General features: G+C 43.7%; 1 protein-coding gene across 1 annotated transcript in view; it reads left to right on the top strand.

Annotated features, from left to right (window-relative positions):
* cux2b (cut-like homeobox 2b) overlaps positions 1-20,013 on the top strand; it is an 83,265-nt gene that overhangs the window by 46,099 nt on the left and 17,153 nt on the right. Inside the window, exon 4 of the mRNA XM_008284161.1 lies at positions 12,187-12,265. Coding sequence (XP_008282383.1) covers positions 12,187-12,265 — 79 coding nt within the window. The remainder of the gene's footprint in view (positions 1-12,186; positions 12,266-20,013) is intronic.

Below are 20,013 nucleotides of genomic sequence, written 5' to 3' on the forward strand. Positions count from 1 at the left end.
AGCTGGCAGGAAGGAACATGAGTCTGCTGCGGCCAAACGGGAGGGCAGGTGGAACGAGGGAGCTCAAGTCCTGAACAGAGAGGCACTGTTATTTAGTCAGCAGGAGATGTGGAAACGGAGGAACTCCCTGGGGGACCTGAACACGCAGGGTTTTGTAGCGCTGTGTTAACCATTAAATTGTTACCATTAAGCTAATAAATATGAGGATGACACTAATTTCTGTCACAAAAAATTAATAGGAAATGAGTCGGTTACATTTACACTTGCTCCAATACACAAATAATACACTGAGAAAGATTTTAGAACTTTGAAGGAAATTCAATGAAAATTGTGCAAAGGTTTTCACAAAGACGCTAATGTTGTTAACGTTTGGGGTCTTCTCAATGTTGAATTGATTGGTTATCTATTTAGATTTACTTCGTGGTTATGGATAAAAACAAACATACTGTCAGCAATCTAAATTTACTGAAAAAGGGAAAATTATTTCATTGTTTTCTTTAAAATAAAAAACATCGTAGGCTGTCTTACAAATAAAGACACATACACCTACTTTAACTGTGTGTGTACGTGTGTGTGTGTGTGTGTGTGTGTGTTTGTGGGCGTGTGTCTTCTTCTGGCGAGACATGTGAAGGACAGCCGAAGGTGCGGTGAGATCCAGTGATGGGCTTGTTTTATTACATCTCATATTGAGACCAATCTCTGTCCATTCACCTGAAGGACAGCCAGCTATTCCCTAACTAAATTAGCCAGCCGCTGTGGTGTGAGAGGGCCTCCACGGGCACACACAACCACGCTCTGACACACACACACACACACACACACACACACCTACACACACATACACACACACACACACACCTATGCACTCTCACACACACATACACACGAACAGGCAGTCACGCAATAATGTGTTTTTTTTTTCCTCCCACTTTCTCCGTGCAAGTACTCAAACTTACATGCATAATCGCTTGTCCTGTCGCTCACTTTCCCTCTCTCCAACACACACACACACGCACGTGCGCACACACACAGTCGCTCACTCCCCTGTTGATGGCAGTGGATGTGGGGTAATTGCAGTCATTGTGGCAGGTTGCGTGTTTGTGCCCCTGTCAACGAGGCCGCCAGACCTCCTCCTTGTGGGACCATGTGACACAGATCTCAGCACTATAACATACCTACCTGGCTATCACACTTCACAATTTGTGTGTGTGTGTGTGCCTTTACAATGCACCTACCTTTAATGTAGCGAATGCATGGCGTTTTAGCTTAGACCGTGCTCTCACTGGGAGGGTGAACGTTCTCTTCATGCTTTCTCTTTTCTAATAAAATGTCTTTTGTACAGTCTGTTATATATATATATATATATTCATAAAAATTTATATATATTTTTTTGTTCACTCGCAGCGGATGTTCTAATGAGGCAGAGCCTGAAATAGCAGTGGGGCTAGCACTGCAGAACTATGACATCCCATGTGAGAACTTGCCCAAATCACAGTGGCTGCAGCCGTGCGTCAGGTTTCTTTATTTATAACCCGTACGGAATTGTCCTACACTCTGAGCATATGGAGGGTTATGTAACACTCCGCATCCAATAGATAACCACTAAAGTCAGGTCCTATATATAAAGCTTGCTGAAGACTTGTTTCTGAGGCTGCTTAGGATTGATTTAGCGTTCCTGGACGTCTGCTTCAATGATGTAACAAAAAGAATGGTTATTGTGAGGCAAAAAATCCCAACAACATTCCTTCAAAGGGGTTGGTTCACTCATATTTCTTCTCTTCCTCTAGTTGTATTTAATCATGCGGATCGCTTTGTTTGTATTTGCACGGGTTTTGAAATATATAAATTGCTGTGCAAATGCTTTGGGTGCATTAAATGTGTACATTCTTATCCATCATGCAGCACCATCAGGGAGGCGTCTAATCTTTATCAAACTCATTCTGCAACATGAGCCCAAACATACAGCCAGACTTCGAAAGAACTGCCCTCAGTGACAAGAAGAACAAGGAATCCTGCAACAGATGGTCTGACCCCTACAGAGTCCTTATCTCAACATCATGGAGTCATGGAGTCAGTCTAGGATTACTTTCAGAGACAGAAGACACAGAGACAGCTGAAGTCCACCAAAGAACCACAGCGAACAACCTACTTGCAAAGTACCTTGACAAACTGTCTGCAAGTGTAACAAGGGTATTGGTGCTGTTTTAAATGCAAGAGGGTTACATCAAGGTAGATTAGATTAAGTTTTTTTTTCTGCAAATTTTACAATGTAAATTTATAAATTATATTTGCATTATTTTTGAAATCCCTTCATTTTACATTTAGTGTCTAAAGCCCTGGCACAGCACTGTGTCTCTGAGATTTCAGCCTGCACCCCAGTACAATAGATCTGAATAGAATTTTGTTGGTGGTCCTCACAGCTGTAGGAAGAAAAAAAAAAAAGAAGCTGCAGGTCTTTCTGCAAACAATGTCCGTGTTACTGAGGATAATCCACAGACCTCACTGTCAGCATTGTCTATTGTGCGTTCTTTTTACCAAAAAAATAAAAAAGAAGTTGCAATGAACTGTGTCTACTTTTCACCTGAAAAACTGCAATGAAAACTGGTAAAGTGTGTTCTGTGGCTCCAGCTCCAACTCTCTTATGGGTTCCTTGATGAATCTTATGGGTCAGAAAGGTGATAATGCAAAATAAAACAGATGGCTTTTCACCAACAATTTCTTTTTTCATTCAAAATGTAGTTTTGTCATTCAAACCTAAACAAGGGCAAGTCACTGTTTGCTATAACTGTGAAGCACTACAAGATATGCTCAATGTGACAAAAGATTCATGTAGAAATTGCTTTTTACCACAAAGATAAAAAGCAAGGTTGGGACCTACTGAATTTTTAAATATAATTACACTTGTTCAATACTGCACCACAAATGCAAATTCATTCACCTTCCATTTTATTGAGCAGGAATAAAATTACCATAGAATTGTATTTATTAATTTATTTTTATTTTTTTAAATTTTGGTAAACTGACTTTTAGGAAATATTCACAAAATTTGAAGGTTTTAAATGTTATTAATTGTTGCTAGGATATGCATTTGGAAACGTCGGCTATGCTGCTATAGGCATCTCTTCTGATTAGCCCTCATTCAGTCAAACTGAAATGCCACCTCGCGCCTGTCACATTGTATATGAGTGATCAGGCAGAATGCTGGTCATTACAATCATGACATCAAATGCCTGGCAGCAGAGGTCAATCAGTGTACATTAACCAAACAGAGCTCATTTGTTTTACAGCTTTTAGTGGCGTGTTGGCACCAGCGTACATGAGCTTTAGGCTGGCATCCAGCGGGCATGGAGGGCCTCCCGGCAGAGCGGGAGCAAGATGGGTCTTGGCCAGCCCTCTAACGGAGGAGTATGAAGGAGACACAGAGTGGGGTGTTAATGCCTCCAGTTCCCCCTGTGTTCATCCACTCTGCTGATTTATGTACCTGAAATGAACTCCTTTACACTGGCCATTCCTAAATACCTAAAAGGTTTTAAAATTATAGCCAGATTACACAGTTAAAAAAAAAAAAAAAAATCTTTTTGCTCTCTAGTTCTTTCTTTCCTCTCTCTTTTTGGCCACTCTACTTTTCAATCTTTGGGTGCTGACATGTCATCAGATTGATGCATGAGTGTGAGTTGGTGTACAGACAAACGCATATACATATAGAGTCCAAAGATCACTCTTAACCCTCACCTGGTCCTAATTATAGCAGACGAAGCCACATTTCGGTGGCACTCTGGTGATCTGTCATCGACAGGCCCTCTCCAGTCTGGCTGGGAGTGATATCTCTCTGTAAAATATGTATGACATCAAAAAGCCTTAAAGGTTATTACAAATTAATAATGAGTAGTGGGCTGAGAGCAGTAAAAAATAGCCTTCCCTTGGTGTCGTGTTTAAATGTTTAATTTAACATGCTCCAGTATAAATGTGGACTGCCTCCCAGCAATATGTGCAAGGGCCCTAAGGCCTTGCCAGACTGCCAGGGGTCTGGAGAATACAAACCCAGACCACCAGGCTCACATGTATTAAGATCGACATTCAGATTAGACTGATTCATGCAGACGTGAATGATCATCCGTTTTGAGCCGTCATCTGTTATCTTGAAACGGCGCCTCTTCATCTGTGCGTCTCTAACAGCATACAGAATTATAAAAACACTAAAGGAAGCAGTTTTACTCGCATCAAGCGCAAATTCTCTGTAGACTCCGAGACATAGAAAAGCTCTTTCTGAGCATTTCTCTGAAGCAAGTCGAATCATTGGCCCTGAACCCCCCTCACAGTAATGTCTGAAGACACTGTACAAAATTGCCTTATTTATGCCTGTAATGTAAGCTGTCTGTTCTAGTGTCGCTCATTCTCTGTGGAACCAACGACAGTGGCAGCCGAGTCTGGAGTGAATTTGCCGGGCGACTACCTGGGAAACATCAACAGTCATTAATTATGTAAAACTCTTCTCACAGTGGGAGCAGAAAGAGCTGCATACAACTGCAGCGCCCGCTCCTATTAGACTCAATGTACTCTACAATGAGCCCCCACTGCCTGGGGGCGTGGAGGGATTATCAGCCTACCGCCACGACCCCCCATAGAAAGAGACACACACGCTGTACAGTACAAACACACACACATACACACACACACACACACACACATACACACATACACGTACATGCACACACACGCACTAAATGTGACGTTCTATTAAGTTCTGCACCAATGTATGCTTGTGTTTCGCTGAGCAGGAGAATAACACAAATCTCTGTGCTGTCTCTCCTCCCTAGTCACCCCATCATTCACGTCTCTCCTTCGCAGGTCCTGTTTCTTTCTCCCCAGCAATTGTCTGCTTTCCGGCTTTCGCACTACAATGAATGAAATCGGCAAATCTGACAGGACAAATGATATGCCATGTTTGTCAGGCACCACGAGTAAGGGGGCTGTTTGATTGTTGATAGTGCTGCCACCAACGTTACGCTGGCCTCCTTGACTCGGAACCAAATTAACCATGGAGTCGTCGTACAAAGGGCCTACCTGAGATCTTCCTCCGAGCTCTGCGATTGACAACAGCAGATTTATCAAGCAAATAATGGACCTAATTTCTGCACCATGTGTTTCCAATCCATCTTCTGTTAGCAACAGACGCAGGATTGTTTGGCAGACTTCAAGTCATCTCCACAGCGCTCATTCCTCCGTCAGCTGCGCTCTTCTAGCCGTGGTTCAAGGCTCGTTCATCAGCGCTGTTCTTTTTAGCGGATGCGGCTTTGGCATGATGTTCCTCCATGCTGAAACAAAGGCAGCGCTGACACCTGTAATTAATTAGGCTATTATGCATTCCGCAATGATAATTGCCTCACTGGAAAGTCACCAGCCTTCTAAGAGGGAGAGAGAGGAGAGGTGGATAGAGAGCGCTATCCATCATAGTGGAGCGCTCTCTCTCCCTCTCCCACTCCCTCTCTCTCCCCTCGTGTCATGCTGTCTCACCTTGACTAGTGTAGGCAGGGCTAGAGAAACACTGTCAACATGTGTCTGAGGGCGAGATATGCAGCTGTGCCTCCCCCTTGCCAGAACTGCTCCACCAGCGGCCTGCCAGGGTCCATCCACTCCAGGGCTTTGGCTCACATTGGCACAGTTACCCATGACACCCCATCTGTTGTAGCTTTGTTCACTAGGGCAGTACAGCGCCGGGATAATGGGGGCACTTTATTTTTATAATTAGCCCTTACCTACACTTCTCCTCTCTTCTCTCCTCTTAACAGTTCTCCCAGCACTGAAATCTAGTCCAGGTGCACTCATTACTACTTTTCGCAGCCCTCCCTTTCAGCACTTCAACCAGTGCCTTCATCTTACCCTCGGCACGCCCGCACTCCCTCCCATCATGCCATGATGGATACATTTTCAGCAGACACACTTTCCTCAAGGTTTAGGTCATTCGCTGCATGAAACATTGGAAAGAGCAAGCTCAAAGAAAATGACAACTCCTGTCTTTTGAACTACAAAGACATTCAGAAAAGATTTGTTTTCTTCTCCGCGTTTGTCTCTCACCGGCTCTTGACTTTGACTTTGCTGTGACTTTGAGGTGTTAGCGCATAGGCTGGTGCTTTTGAATTTTGTCGAGAGGGCGGGTAGCACAGTGGTTCGCCTGCCTGTTGATGGTGAGGGGGACCCAGAAGGCACCTGCTGCGTGGTGGAGACAGCAGGGCCTTTGATCTCGGTGTAATGTCGTGCCATGTTCTGTCTCTCATGCAGCTCCGTGTGCCACGTCCGTCGGGATTACGTCAGCTCCACCTTGATCTGTGGAGATCTGCTCTCTCTCTCAGCTTGGGTCATTATCAGCACTCTCCACTGGGACACTGACCCGAGGTCTCTTTCGTTTTATGTCGCCTCATATTCTAGTGAAACACCTTACATCATATCTTGACGGGCCTTTTTAGCCATGCTAGCGGCGTGGTTGTAGGGTGTTGGTTTGTCAGTCCATCTGTCCACCGCTCTGGTCCAGACTGAAATATCTGAGCGAATATCAGATGGATTTCTGTAAATTGTTGTGCAGATATTCATATCTGACAGATTGACAATTGTGATTTAGAGTCAATGTATTTCTCTCCTCAGGATGAAATGTAATCTCTTTGGTGATCTACGGACTTTACTTCTAGCACCATCAAGTTAAAATTACAATTTGTCCAATGCGGGTTAATGACTAAATTTCTGCAAAGCTCATGACATTCTTATCAGCATCACTTTTTTGTGTGTTTCGTGCTAATTAGCAGCTGTTAATATGCGGACACACTCAACTAAAAGTGTGAACATGGTCAACATTATACCTGTTAAACATTAACAGCGTTGCGAGCATGTTGGCATGATCACATTAGTATTTAGCTCAGAGCAGGACTAGAAGTTCCTACTGTGCTTTCATTTATTGCAGCATTCAAAAACCATTCAGCCATTGAAATACAAGTGAGCTGCTCGTGAAAGGCTTCCAGGCTACCATGAGTCGAGTTGTATTTTCACTTTGAATTTGTCACTGCATTGTCGCAGCATGCGCTCGCATGAACAGCGGATAAGTGCTTCAAAAGAATATTGGTGTGGTCAGCTTCGGCCATTTATTTGGCTGAGATGGCAGCTCTGCAGTGGCTGAGTGGCGGTGGCGTCGGCCTGTTGTGAGCGTGGCTAGTTGACTGACAGCCACTGCTGATTGGAATTGACGTGGCGACGAGATGTGTGTCAGTGCTCTGACTGCTCATCTCACCGGGCATCCAAAGACGGCCACAGCCACCGCCATGCTGCCACCACTGCTCCGAGATGGGTGTCACCATGATTAAATCTGCCCTCAAACACAGTCTGTGTGTTGTGTGCATCTGCGTGAGAGCAACTGGATGTTTGCGTGCCTCCAAGTTCGAGTGTGTGTGTGTGTGCGTGGGCGTGCATGCGTGGGTGTACACGGGTCTCTCACCGTCCAGACTGTATTGCAATAGTGTTTACCTCTGCCCCTCTCCTCCACCCACTCATCAGTCACTCCTCACCAACTCATCTCTCTGCTCCCGCCTCTCCTGTGAACCTACACTCAAAGCAAAACAAACGCCAGCAGTGACAGCTGCACAAGTACTGGGTGGCACAGCTAAAATATGATCTTTTTCCATGCTGCTGAAGAGAAAATTATAGTTTTGCATTTGTTTTTTAACATACAGATCGCATAAAAGAAAATGAAAGCATGTAACTGAAGGATTGTAGGTTTCTTCCGTACTTTACTGTCTGTAGCTGGGAAAACACGTTAAACTCCAGGTGATCCATCAGAGAGTGTGGAAGGACGAAGAAGGAGTTGGTCAACTGACTGGCGAGACACTCTGTTGTGTTTTGTCATTCATTTGTGTGTATTACTCACTTGTGATGAATCACAACACCTTTAGTATGATTTAGCCACATAACTGAATTCACCATATAATATTAGCTACAGTAGCTACATAGGTAGTCAAGTTAGCAATTAACATTCACAATGTTACTTGCGACTCATAGAAAGAACTGACATAGTATTAGTACATGTGACTACATGTACCTGAGAAATCTAATTGAGCGTTAGTGGAGCTGAGATGGGTCATTTAAATGTCTCTGGGCCATGAACTGTCCAAATATGGCACCCATCTGTCACTCAAAGCAGCCAGACCTTTAAATATGATTAACTTTAAACGTCAGTACGATTTTAAATAGGCAAGTTATATAAAAATTTGCCCCTTGCACAGTTGTCATGAACCAGAAAATTATCGAAACAGGCCAAAACTGTTTTTGTGCCAGGCTGTGAACATGTTTGATTTTGCTGTAAAGATAATTTAAATCCTAACATTGGGGGTCTCAGGGATTTGATTTGTTTTTGGAGCTAGCCTCAAATGGCCATTCAAAGAACAGCAGTTTTTGGCTTTATTTTCCAGACCCGTACGTTGCCAGTTAGTTACAGGTGACACTTGGATCTGAAGCCACTATGAGTTGCTATGGTACTTCATCCTCCTATTTGTACTGAAGAAACTGCATAGATAGCAGGAGATATTGTTTAAAATGTAGACACAGCTTTTGTGAGAAACTTGGAAAAAGTAGACCTCCCAATAAAAGACCAATGTTTAGTGACTAAAAAACTAAATTGGCAATAAATAACAGATGTTATACATTGCATATGTGAGGATAATTAAAATCAGCTGTTGGAAGTATTTCACCTATGCAAATTTAGTTGAAAAAACACTCAATTATCGATTCCTGTGCGCAATAGTAAAGCACTGACCATATTTTTCCTCATTTTCTTGACACTTATATTAACTGCAAGGATTGAACATTTGTCAGGAATCCAGTGGATTCTTCTGGAAGGTCTTGTGACAAGTGGTGTGGTGGAAGTGGGCTTCCCACTGTTTTGTTCTAATAAGCATGGAGTGGGACTGGGGTTGTTGTGACATCCTGTCAGCCTGTGGGCTGGACTGGCGCTCAGTGAGCAGCACAGTAGGATGGACTCCCTATGATTGTGCACTGACCTTTGCATCATGGGGAAGATGACAGGTAATTTAGAGGCCTCAGGGACTGTGGAACCATACATTTGCTGTCCCCAAACCACCCACAGCACCGACCACATTCACCTTGAGATGGAGGCAGTGTATCCATGAGCACTGCTTGTGTACACACACACACACACACACACATATGCGCGCACACACACGCACGCATGCACATATGCAGAAAACAGAATTAAATCACATGCTGTGTACACCCAGGCACAGATGCATATGCAGACATGCTCCAAGCATTACACATTTATTTGCACACACAAACACACACACACACAGTGCAAGATCTGCCTTGACACCCGCCCAACACCCCCATCATTGTCGCATGCTCTAATCACCTGCATCATCACAACCCATCCTCAAACAACCAAATCACAGGGGGTGGCAAACTGGTAAGGCAGAGGGGGAAAACGATGATTTAGAGTGATAATTGCATAATCACCAGTTGTGATAATTGTAATTGATGACTGCATAATTGCTAATTGCACTCTTTATGGGAACCTCTCTTTTCCGTTGTCTCTCTGTCTGTCTCTGTACGTCGCTCAGTAGCCCTTCACTCTGCTTCCTTTACTTCATTCTAAATTTGTTCTCTTCTCCTTCATTTATTTCTCTCTCCTCAACACATGCTAGCTTGTTCTCATACACGCACTGATACACACACAGACACTCACTAGTGGGTACTGTAAGTATTCTCAAAGGCTTATCAGTAAGTATTTCCCAGCAGCCTTGTCCCAGAGGCTGTGCTCTGCCCACTCTGTTGCTGCGTGAAGAGTTATGGAGGAGCGCTAACAGGTTTCCTTTGTCTCTCTCTTGCTACTCTGCCCCGGGCTTTACTCCTGCTTGTAAAATCAACCTGCGGCCAAGCCCATTCCCTCGGTAGCCGTATCCTTTATCACAAAACGGGTGAAAACAAAGAATGCACTGTGAGCCAAAGAGAGGGCCGGAGCCATATCTCGCTACCAAAGGAGGAGGAGAGATTTTGCCAGTTGTAGTCCTACCTCGAGCCAACCTCTCTGCACAATAGCTCTATCTCCTCATATCTGCTAGTTTGAGACTTGTGGCTTGGAAACCGCATGAGCTTGAGTAGAGGAGGATTATTATGGACATGAAGATGACTCTGTGATCAGCCTACATTATGCACGACAACTCAAAGTGCTTTGATGATAGCAAGGGCGGGCTGGGTGGGGGGGTATCTATACGCAGAGTGGGCGCTTACGTGAGAAGGCATCAGACAGGCGTGTGATTGATGTCTCTGCTAGCGTCTGTAGGCAGGTTAATGGTGTGATTGTGGAGGTAATCTCCGTGTTCTCTCGTTAAAGGATGATGGAGGGCCAGGGGACCCTGCACGTCTCTGAAAGATGGAGCCCTAGCTGTTGGCTTCACAGGATCTCAAGCTTTTTACATATGCAGTTGGGAACCTCATTTGATGTATATGCTTCAGAGGAAGGCAGGCCAGCCAACAGACTGTCAGTGAAAAGTTGATGACTAGCGGTGGGTTCAGACACCCTTCTGCAGTGGCCATGTAGTTCAGATGTAAGCTCAGGTTGGCAACAGTTTGTCTTGGTGTCACAGATTGCTGTTGGTGGTTTGCTCACTGCCACACTAAAGAGCGGAGAGTTGTTATTGGCTAAAAACAAGCCCTGGTTCACCAAGTGGCCCCTCCTCGCAGGAAAAATGAAGCAAACACAAAAACAATCTCTCATCAATGGGGATAAAGCACAACCTTAGCTGAAGCAACACAAGTTGATGTTGCACTCATAACCTACTCATAAAGCTGCAAACAGCGTGTATGGTGCCAGTGTGCTTCACACATTTTCACTGCTTGTCAGCCAACATGCCAACATTAACGTCATGTCCTGGAAGCAGAGGAGAGGTGGGTGGGGGGCAGATGGAGGTTGGCGGGTGGGGGCGCGTGGGTTAAATTGGGGTAGAGCTGAGTGAAACAACAGCATAGTGTAGCAGGGAGCTGGCTGAGAGCTGCAGACTATTGCATCTGTATTGATTGGGCTCCAGCCTTTTCCATTTTCCATGAACTCCTCTGAGCTGCTCCAAGTGGGAGTGATGGGGGGGGATTTGCTTGATCTTTATGATATTTCTTTAAACATGATGCTGTCGTTATGCCTCCCTGGGGAAGACACCAGTCATTTCCAGTAAATCAATGGCTCTCCGTTCTTCGCTATTTTCCACACACCTTATTTATAACCCCACTAAACAGCCCCAACACACTGCCACCATTCTCATAAGTGTTTTCAGCTTTTGTGAAATGAACGATGAGCCATACCGCACGCTTGACCCTCTGTGGTGGAGTCCATCGAGCCGATCCGACGGAGGCTGTAATCAACAGTGACAGAAATGACATAGACAATAGATGACAATAATTTGAATTCCGTCTGCTCTTGGAGTGGGGGGTCATTTGGACGAGCCTGATCTGATTTACTGTTGCAGAGCAGAGGACGTCAAGAGGCAGCCACAGCGCGTCCTCTGACTAACAAACAGGCCCGAGGTCTTAGCAGGAGTTGGGACTAGGGTAACCCACATACCCACTAGTGCAGGTGCCCTCTCCATGGGGCCAGGTGGTGGCTAATTCGCTTTCTTTGTCCCTCCTAATGAATCGTTAATTGGTTTGCATCACCCGCCGAGCCGAGGATAGCAGGTGCTGAGTGCTGCTGGTGATGGAGGCCACTGGCGAGCCTCCTCGCACACACCGGCACCTACATTTAACAGGCCAAATGTCACCTCGCAACACGCAACAGCTTGCCAGTTAAACAGGGAGGATATCGTCATAGTTTACGCCTTGTTTCTCTAGTTGTCAATGCTCATGTACAGTAGAAACTCAGTCTTAGAACTGAATTTTTTTTAAGCTGTGAATTTTGCAGTATTTCTCAGTTACGTACATGCAGAAATGTTTGTTTGGTTTATTGGCAGGAAGCTGTGAGGTTGACCTTTGCTCTTGCTACTGTTTTTTCTTTGTGAGCGATATAAGGTGTTGCTGCTTTCTGCTCTGTGTAAAAGCATCAGTTTAATGCTAGAAATATAAATATTCTGTGCATTGTGAGTTTGACATATGCCAGGATTACATCATTCCATGTTTACCTTAATGGCATCTTCTCCCCTGCAGGTGGTTGCTCTGAACAAGCGCAGTAAGGAGGCAGAGTCTGCGTTCCTGGGAATCTACAAACAGCTTATCGAGGCCCCAGGTGAGTCTCCCACTAAGACCAGAGATGTGCATCTTCACAAACAGCAGCAGCAGCATAAACACCACACTTACTTCTAGAATGATCTTTCTCCCTTCGAAGATCACTCCCCCGAGATCTATTCCCTATCAACCCCACCACTATCAATGGACCATGTATCATGTATATATGAAGGCTCACGTAGCAACCAAAAAGTAATTTTCCTGCCATAGATAGATATGGTGCAACAGCACATGGATATAAGATACATAAAACCCTATACCCTGTGGCTCTTATCTATTTTTCAAAGTCTGTGCTCTCAGAGTGGTTTCCAAAACTCTGCGTGAGGCCACTTCAAAACCCAGCACTGGTCCTTGAGTGTAGCCTGGCTGAGGAGCGAACACATCCTTGAGGAGCTCTGCCGCTGATTGTGGAGGGCCAATTAAAATCCCAACTGAAGTCTGGCTTTGTGTGGAACGCAGGTCTGATGAGGCCAATGGGGGAAAAGGGAAAAAGGGGCAAAGACAGTAAGTTAGAGCAGAGGAAAGACATATTGTGTGTTTATTCAGTTGTTATTTCAGTGCCAGGGCACATGTACTGTATTGCTCTTTGTTGCAGGAGACGGCAGCAAAACGCAGCCCAATCTCAGTCTAGATCAGAGAAACACTTGTGGCAGGAGTAGAGAATGCTGTTTACAGATTCAATGAATACAAGATAAAAGTCTGCGTCAGAGAAATAGCGACGGCAGCAACTGACTTTTAAAGGTCTCCATTTTTCCTTGAAGTCCCCTGCTTGATATTGCGCCACCACACACACACACATACACACTCACACACTTTGAATGGAGTTATTTCCTTGATAAGAAATACCGTTCTTTGAAGATGTATTCAGTTTGATTTTCTGACCTATACCTTTTATATCAAGGCCTTAATTCAAGCCCAGGAGCGTCTTGTGGGATACATTTTGTCACAAACCTCTCTCAAGTAGCAAATAGAGTCAACTAAGAGTTATGTTATGTTCAAGAACAAAGATTTTCAAATAAAAACAAAGACCACTTTCACCCAGCATCAACTTTTATGTGCAGGAAAAAGCATTTGTTTCCAAGATAGTGAATATTTTTTTCCCCTCTATCTCTTCATGTACAGTGTAATTTTTCACACGGACTCTGTGTGGTCATTATATTGAGCGTCCAGCAGCACACCTTCCTGTATCAGGTTGCACCGGGTGACGTAGCACAGTCGGCCTCCTACCTTCATTTGACCTTACCTTTACAAAGGAAGTCTGTTTCACCATGTCACTGCGACTCATACAGAGTAAAGCTAGTTGTTTTCATTCTCAGCAAAGGTCAGAGAGTTAGCGTCCACCATCAGGTAGTCACTACTTTGTAAAAAGCTTTTTTTTTTTCTACAGAGGATGATTTAATAATGCAGTTATATCAGTCCTACATTACTTTTCATTACTTGGCCTAACATTGTAAAAGATACTTTCCAACAACTACAACATTGCCATATCCTTATTGTATTGTTTGTGATTAATGTTCGGAAAGGTAAAGGAAGATGTTGTGGTTTAGTCAGTTTCCAGCATCTTGATCTGACATACTCAGTGAGCTAGCTTTGCCCAGCTGACTGTAGGCAGCTCTTCAGATCCTGGAGTCCAAAACGGCAAACTGAAGCATTGGAGTTGCAGATTCTCAGATTCTGAACAAAACAAGCTGATTTCTAATTATAGTGTCAAGATTTGTTAACATAATCTAGATTGATAAAAAGACACAAACTGTTTCATGTGTATTCCTCCTCTTTTGGCTGAGGCTTCCTTCTCACTCCTTCAGCCTCTGCTGCAAGCTAAGTCGGCTCACAGAAGTCTATCAGAGATGGTTTAGCAATAGATTGAAGCAGGTAGCTCCAATCTCAGGCACTCAAAGTCCCATGTTCCTCATTGTTTAGTTGATTAATTGCAAATTTGCATCACTAAGGTGCATTAACTAAGACATTTGTGGGAGTAGCAATGGGAAAAAATGCTCCTTAAAGTTAGTGTGTAGTTAGATCACTAAATGCCACTGATGGAAAGTAAGTACATTTACTTTGTACTTCATACTTCATCATAATTCAGAGGCAATCATTGCACCTTTTACTCTGCTACATTAATTCTATATAGTCATTAAATTAATTGAATAAAAAGAATGCAGCTGCAAAGTTAAATAACACATGACGTCACTAATTCTAATGCAAGAGTTGTGAATTCTCGTCAACAAGAGGCCAAATTAATTTGATAATGATTCCATGCTAAAAAGCAATTAAAGGGGAAAACTTGCTCTGTGGAGGGAATACTTCACTGTACAGGAAAGTATTTCTACACTGTGGTGTTGTTATTTTAAGTTAAATACTAGATCTTAGTACTTCTCCTCTGTCTGCTAAATGCACACAGATGAAAATGATACTGGTGTAGCTCTTCCCGAGACAGCAAACAATCCTCCGTAAAGTAATGTAACGCTGGATCCAGAATTAACGTAGGAATTGTAATTTTAAAATAAATTTTACTTCTACTTGTAGTCTGCTATGTCTTTCAGCCAGAATGTCTGACTCACGTACTGTCTGTCAGTTTCAGAAGTCAAAAATATGGCGCAGTTTGGGTTCGGCATTAGGTTCCTTTATTGCTACAAAGCCCTGCACCACTCTGACTGCAGCCAAACCAAAGTCAGAGCAGTGAGTAGTTGTGTGTTGGGCCCTTGCAGTATCTGCCATCTGTGAGTAGGGCCTACAGTATCCTGTGCCTGTTTGTCACTGTACATCTTGCTGCTGGTGTCCAAGGTCACATCTCACCCCACCCCCTCTGCTGCCCACCTCTTGCTAGAATGGATGACTCCAGGTACACCGGAGGACAGTCATTTGGCTTTGGCCCCACTTCATTTCTCTCTGCCCCTCAAACACAACAGTGAGCTTTCCCACCGTTCCCCCAACAAACGCTACAGCTCATGTATTTTTAATCTTTTGACAGATGCAATTATTCTTTACACGCCGTGCTCGTTAATCTTAATGCAGTTATTACTATTCATTGCAGGACGTTTTTGCCTCCTATTATTTCATTTGAAAGTGCCTCTCCCTCAATGTGTGTGTGCGTGCTCATTTATGTGCCGACAGTAAGGCCGCTGGTCCAATCAGAGCAGGCCAACAGCTGAGTTAATGAATGCAAAAGGCGAACGGTGGGGGGGGGGGGGGGGGGGGGGGGGGGGGGGGGCAGCAGCGGCGGCTCAATATGTGACCTGTTGTATCTGGATATCATTAACATCTGGTCACATATCAGTTATCCACTTTGCTGTGCCCACTATTGAATACAAATAACATATCCATTACATTTGTGAGATATCAGCGTGATAATGTTACGCTTTGTTAATGCTCTCGTTCAATGGCAACTAGAATGCAACAGTAAACTCAGAACAGAAATAACTTCTTGATGCAAGTGATTGAAGTGATTTTTTTTGTCTCCTTTCATGAGGCCCCTAAGCCGAGATGTCAATCCACTGGAGTGTTTCATTAGCGTTCTATATTTTGATTTGCCTGTGACATCTCCCCACGCTGTGCACTGTAACTCCTACCTAGTCTGGGGCTTGAAAGAGGCCTGTTAACAGTGTTTCCCTAACAATGTTTATATCACCTCCGCACGGTTTTGATCAGTGCATATAAACACGTCCTGATCACTGAACGCTGAAAAACAGTGGCAGCTTCTGCCCGAATTCATCGGTTTCCCAGAGATTCACCTAACTTCCTCTGTCTTTTCTTCCTCTCCTGCTCGGCGTCTCATCCTGCTCTTCTCTCTCCTGGAGTGTGTGCGTGCGTGTGTGTACGAGTGGCGTTTGAACGTCGGCGTTTGTTGCCACCTCTGTGAGAGCAGCGAGGCCCTGTCGCCAGGGGCGTAGCCCTGAGACTGACGCTCCAGGTGTTTGCTCTTCCTCGCCTCCTCTCAGTACACACACTCATCCCTCAGGATCCACCCCGCTCCCCCTCTCCTTTAGAACACATCTCCTTTTATCTGAGCGGGGAGCTCACTGAGACTTTGTGAAGATTCTGATCTGAATACACCCCTCTAAGTGTGTGTGTGTGTGTGTGTGTGTGTGTGTGTGTGTATGCGCCAGGCCTACGGCATGTCTGAGGTGTGTGTGTCAATGTATGAGTGTGTATTAGTGGAAATGTTATGACAACAGTGCTTGCTAGTGGTGACCAGCGGTACTGCAGAGCAGAGCACAAGTACAAGCAGCTTTTTGTCACATTAAGGCACATGTCGTCTTGTGTTATGAGATGGTTATGAGTGCCTTACATATTCCCATCAGATGTTTCCCTCGGCTATGAGATCATCTGAACAGAACGCACTGACCTTAGTAATTCAGAGTCATTCAAATGCATAAAGAATAGTTGTCCTTCTTCAACCCCCCACATACAAACGCAAGCACCAGTACGAGAGGCCTGCAAGGCACTACGAGCTGGCTTTATTGTAATTGTGCAGCTGAGTACCTACAGTCAGGGTGAGAGCGGAGGAGAAGTGCCTTGTGCATTTGTGGCAGTCTGTTGGAAAATAAGGGCATATAAAAGCTGATGGAAAATGAAAGCTCTCTGGGCGGGACGAGATTATGCACAAGTGATTAATAAGAGCAGTAATAAACAAAGGCCCAGGAGATGTTTGAGGTGCTTAATAATGCATTATGTTCATAAAAGAGCCGGGCCTCTCCAACTGATCCCTGTGGAGTAGGAGACCCCAGAGGGACCAGGAGAGAGTGTGCTCTTAAAAGACGGCAGCTGTGTGTGTGTGTAGGAATGTCTGTGTGTGTATGTGTGTGTACCTGAGAGCTGATAAGATGTAACCATGGGATTCAAAAATGTGTAGACAATACACGGTTGTATTTGATGACGTTAATTCATTGTGATTTGTCTTACAAGTCTAATAAATACGAATGGGAAGTAGGTGGTTTTATTTTTGTATAATTTCCAGTGAAGTTTGGTTTGGATGTCATTGGCACTTCTTTTTTCACTGCAGCATCTCGTGTTAATTTTAAATGCTGTCTAGCTCTACTCTTTGTTCCTTGGCTCCACTCTTTGTTCTGAGCTTTAAAATGTCTTGGTATTGATGTCATTCCTTCTTCGTCCTTCAGTCTGTCAAACAAAGACATGGAACAGCAATGAAAAAGAACAGGTTAAAAAGTTTCTCTTTCAGCTTTGTTTTGTTCGCACACAAAAGCCGCCGCTTCCCACAATCATATTTTTTCATTCCACCTATCTTTTTATTTTAGTATTTTCTCACTCCTTCTGCCACATCAAGGTAAACTGAGAGTTCGGTTCGCTATCTGAATATCAAATGCTCGTTGGTTTAAAATACGCCACAAACAGAGAAGTCATGTCTCTGAATTTGTTACAAGCAGTTTGTGTTTCTTCTAATCGAAACTAATACGTGACAGACAGAGGAAAAGAGGCAGCAATTTATTCTACACATCTTATATCACTTTACATTGTCTGTGAAGGTGAAAGTAAAGACTTGGTGTTCTGTCAACCTAGTTTTGGTCCTTGACAACGATATTACAGCAGTGTTACTGTTTGTTGCAGCAGCGGCAGAGCATGTTTATGGACCTTGAAGTCCACTCAGAGGAAAAAAAACAAGGCTGTTTTGAATGAAAAGAAAAAACCTTGGAGCACAGCTTTGTAAATTAATTTGTTCGTGTTGTATGATGGGAACACAGCTGGCCTCATTAACATGCGCACAACAAATAATTATAGCGTTTTTTTCTCTCTTCAGCCAGCCAATGCTTGGCTAATGGGCTTGCTGGGTTAATTATGTCAGAGCGTAATTACACAGGGCCCAGGGAGACATAATGGTGCACCCTACTGCGCCCACACCGCCTAATGATGGTGTATCGCTGACAGGGCCAAGACGGACCGCCCCGACACACCTGCTTGTCTTGGCGCACACCACCCTCGTCCACCCCCACCCACCTAGACACACATCGCGAACCTGTGCACCCTCCTCCCCTGTGCCACCCGCAGTCTGCTGAGCCGTCCAGCTCCTGACAGGCTTTGGCTCCTGCTCACCCTGAACTCAAGGCTCACCCTGATACAGTAAATGCCTCCTGCTTTGAGATGTGCAATAGCACAGAAACAGCAACGCAGTGACCACAATGAAGCAGCTACAGGGTGGTAACCTCATTTTCGCTCGGCAGAAGTGATGAAACTCAATATCAATACAGCCAAGAAAGTGCAAAAACTAAAAACTAATGCTAACTTTTGTTGGCTGTTACACCGTTAGGGCTTATTACATTATAAACTTGGATCTTGTGTATGTAGTTTGGTCGTTTCTTCTCTTGGTATTGATAGCGTTGTAATTTCTAATTAGGAACACACACACACACACACACAGCAAAGTGTGGAGTGTAGACCAATGCAGGCTTAAGCACAAGTCAGTAGGAATAAAAACACTTCATCAGTATATGGAAAATTATGAAAAGAACTATATATGACCATAATTACAAAACATCAATATAATACAAACCAAACAAATACTTTAAAAAAAATGAAATGAAATGAAATGAAATGAAATTAAATTAAATTAAATTAAATTAAAAAAAAATAAAAATAATAACAATAATAATTTAGGTTTAAAAAAAAAGGGCTGGAAATAGTAAATTCTCCTCATTTGTAATATATAAGGCTAACCCCAACAAATTTCAAAGTCACTCTGTGGTTTGCTTTAACACATCCGCTCTGTTTTTTGGCTTTAGATATAGTCACTTGTCATTTCTGAGATCTAGTTAATACAGCAGCCTTGCTAAAAACGAAAGTCAATCAGGCAAATTCTAAACAGCCTCCCATTTTAGTTATTTGGAGACCAAAAAGAAAAGGAATTACTCCTTTCAGTGGCTGTGATTGCTGTGGACCTGGACCTGTATCCACCAGAGAAAATGGTGGATTAAATGTCCTGTGATTTATTAGCTTAAATGAGCTGCTGTTGCCCAATCACTTATCATGACCTCAGAGCAGACATCCAATCATCCATAATTAAGATAAGACATGAATTAAAGATTGAAGCATTTATTTGCCCTGCGACTCACTCAATGTACATAATGCCTCGTCAGCTATGTTATATTTCTTGATTAACAGGAATGTGAGCTTTCGGGTGAGTGTTGAATTCATCTTCCAGTGCAGGGTTTATTTGGTGGATTTACCATCAGAGCTGCTCTAAGAAGCAGCTCCGTTGCTTCTTATTAGTTACATCAATTAGTAGGTCTATTTTCTAAAGTTATCAGCAGTCTTTCTGGACTCTCCTTCAGTAACTGTAGATCCTGGGCCCTCAGAGAATATCCCTGCTGCTCCACTTTGATGGGGGTTAATTTTGTATACAGACTTAAGTTATATCCCTTCACTTTAAATTTGACTTTACTTTACTCCCTTGCCACTGATTGATAATCCTGGCTTGTCCATGCGTGAGAGATCCCTTACTATAATCTCTGTCCTTTGATCATTAAAAGTTGAAAGGATATATGGGAAAGAGGCTGATAAAGTGATTTCTGTGACAGTGGGTCGATGGAATAGCAGTGCTTTAAGTCATCCTGTTTGTCTTAGAAGAGCTGTGCTCTTAATAGTGATGTCCCTTGTGACTGATGCAATATCTCCACAGTTGGTGTAACAATGAATGCAGACAATGTTTGACTGTAAACGGTCCTGGGAAAAATAGCTCAATCAATTAAATGGCCCAAAATGTTTGTCTGATGAAAATGCAGCTATGACGAGCTGCAA

Source organism: Stegastes partitus, unplaced genomic scaffold, assembly GCF_000690725.1.
Source record: "Stegastes partitus isolate 25-593 unplaced genomic scaffold, Stegastes_partitus-1.0.2 Scaffold349, whole genome shotgun sequence".
Lineage (NCBI taxonomy): Eukaryota > Metazoa > Chordata > Actinopteri > Pomacentridae > Stegastes > Stegastes partitus.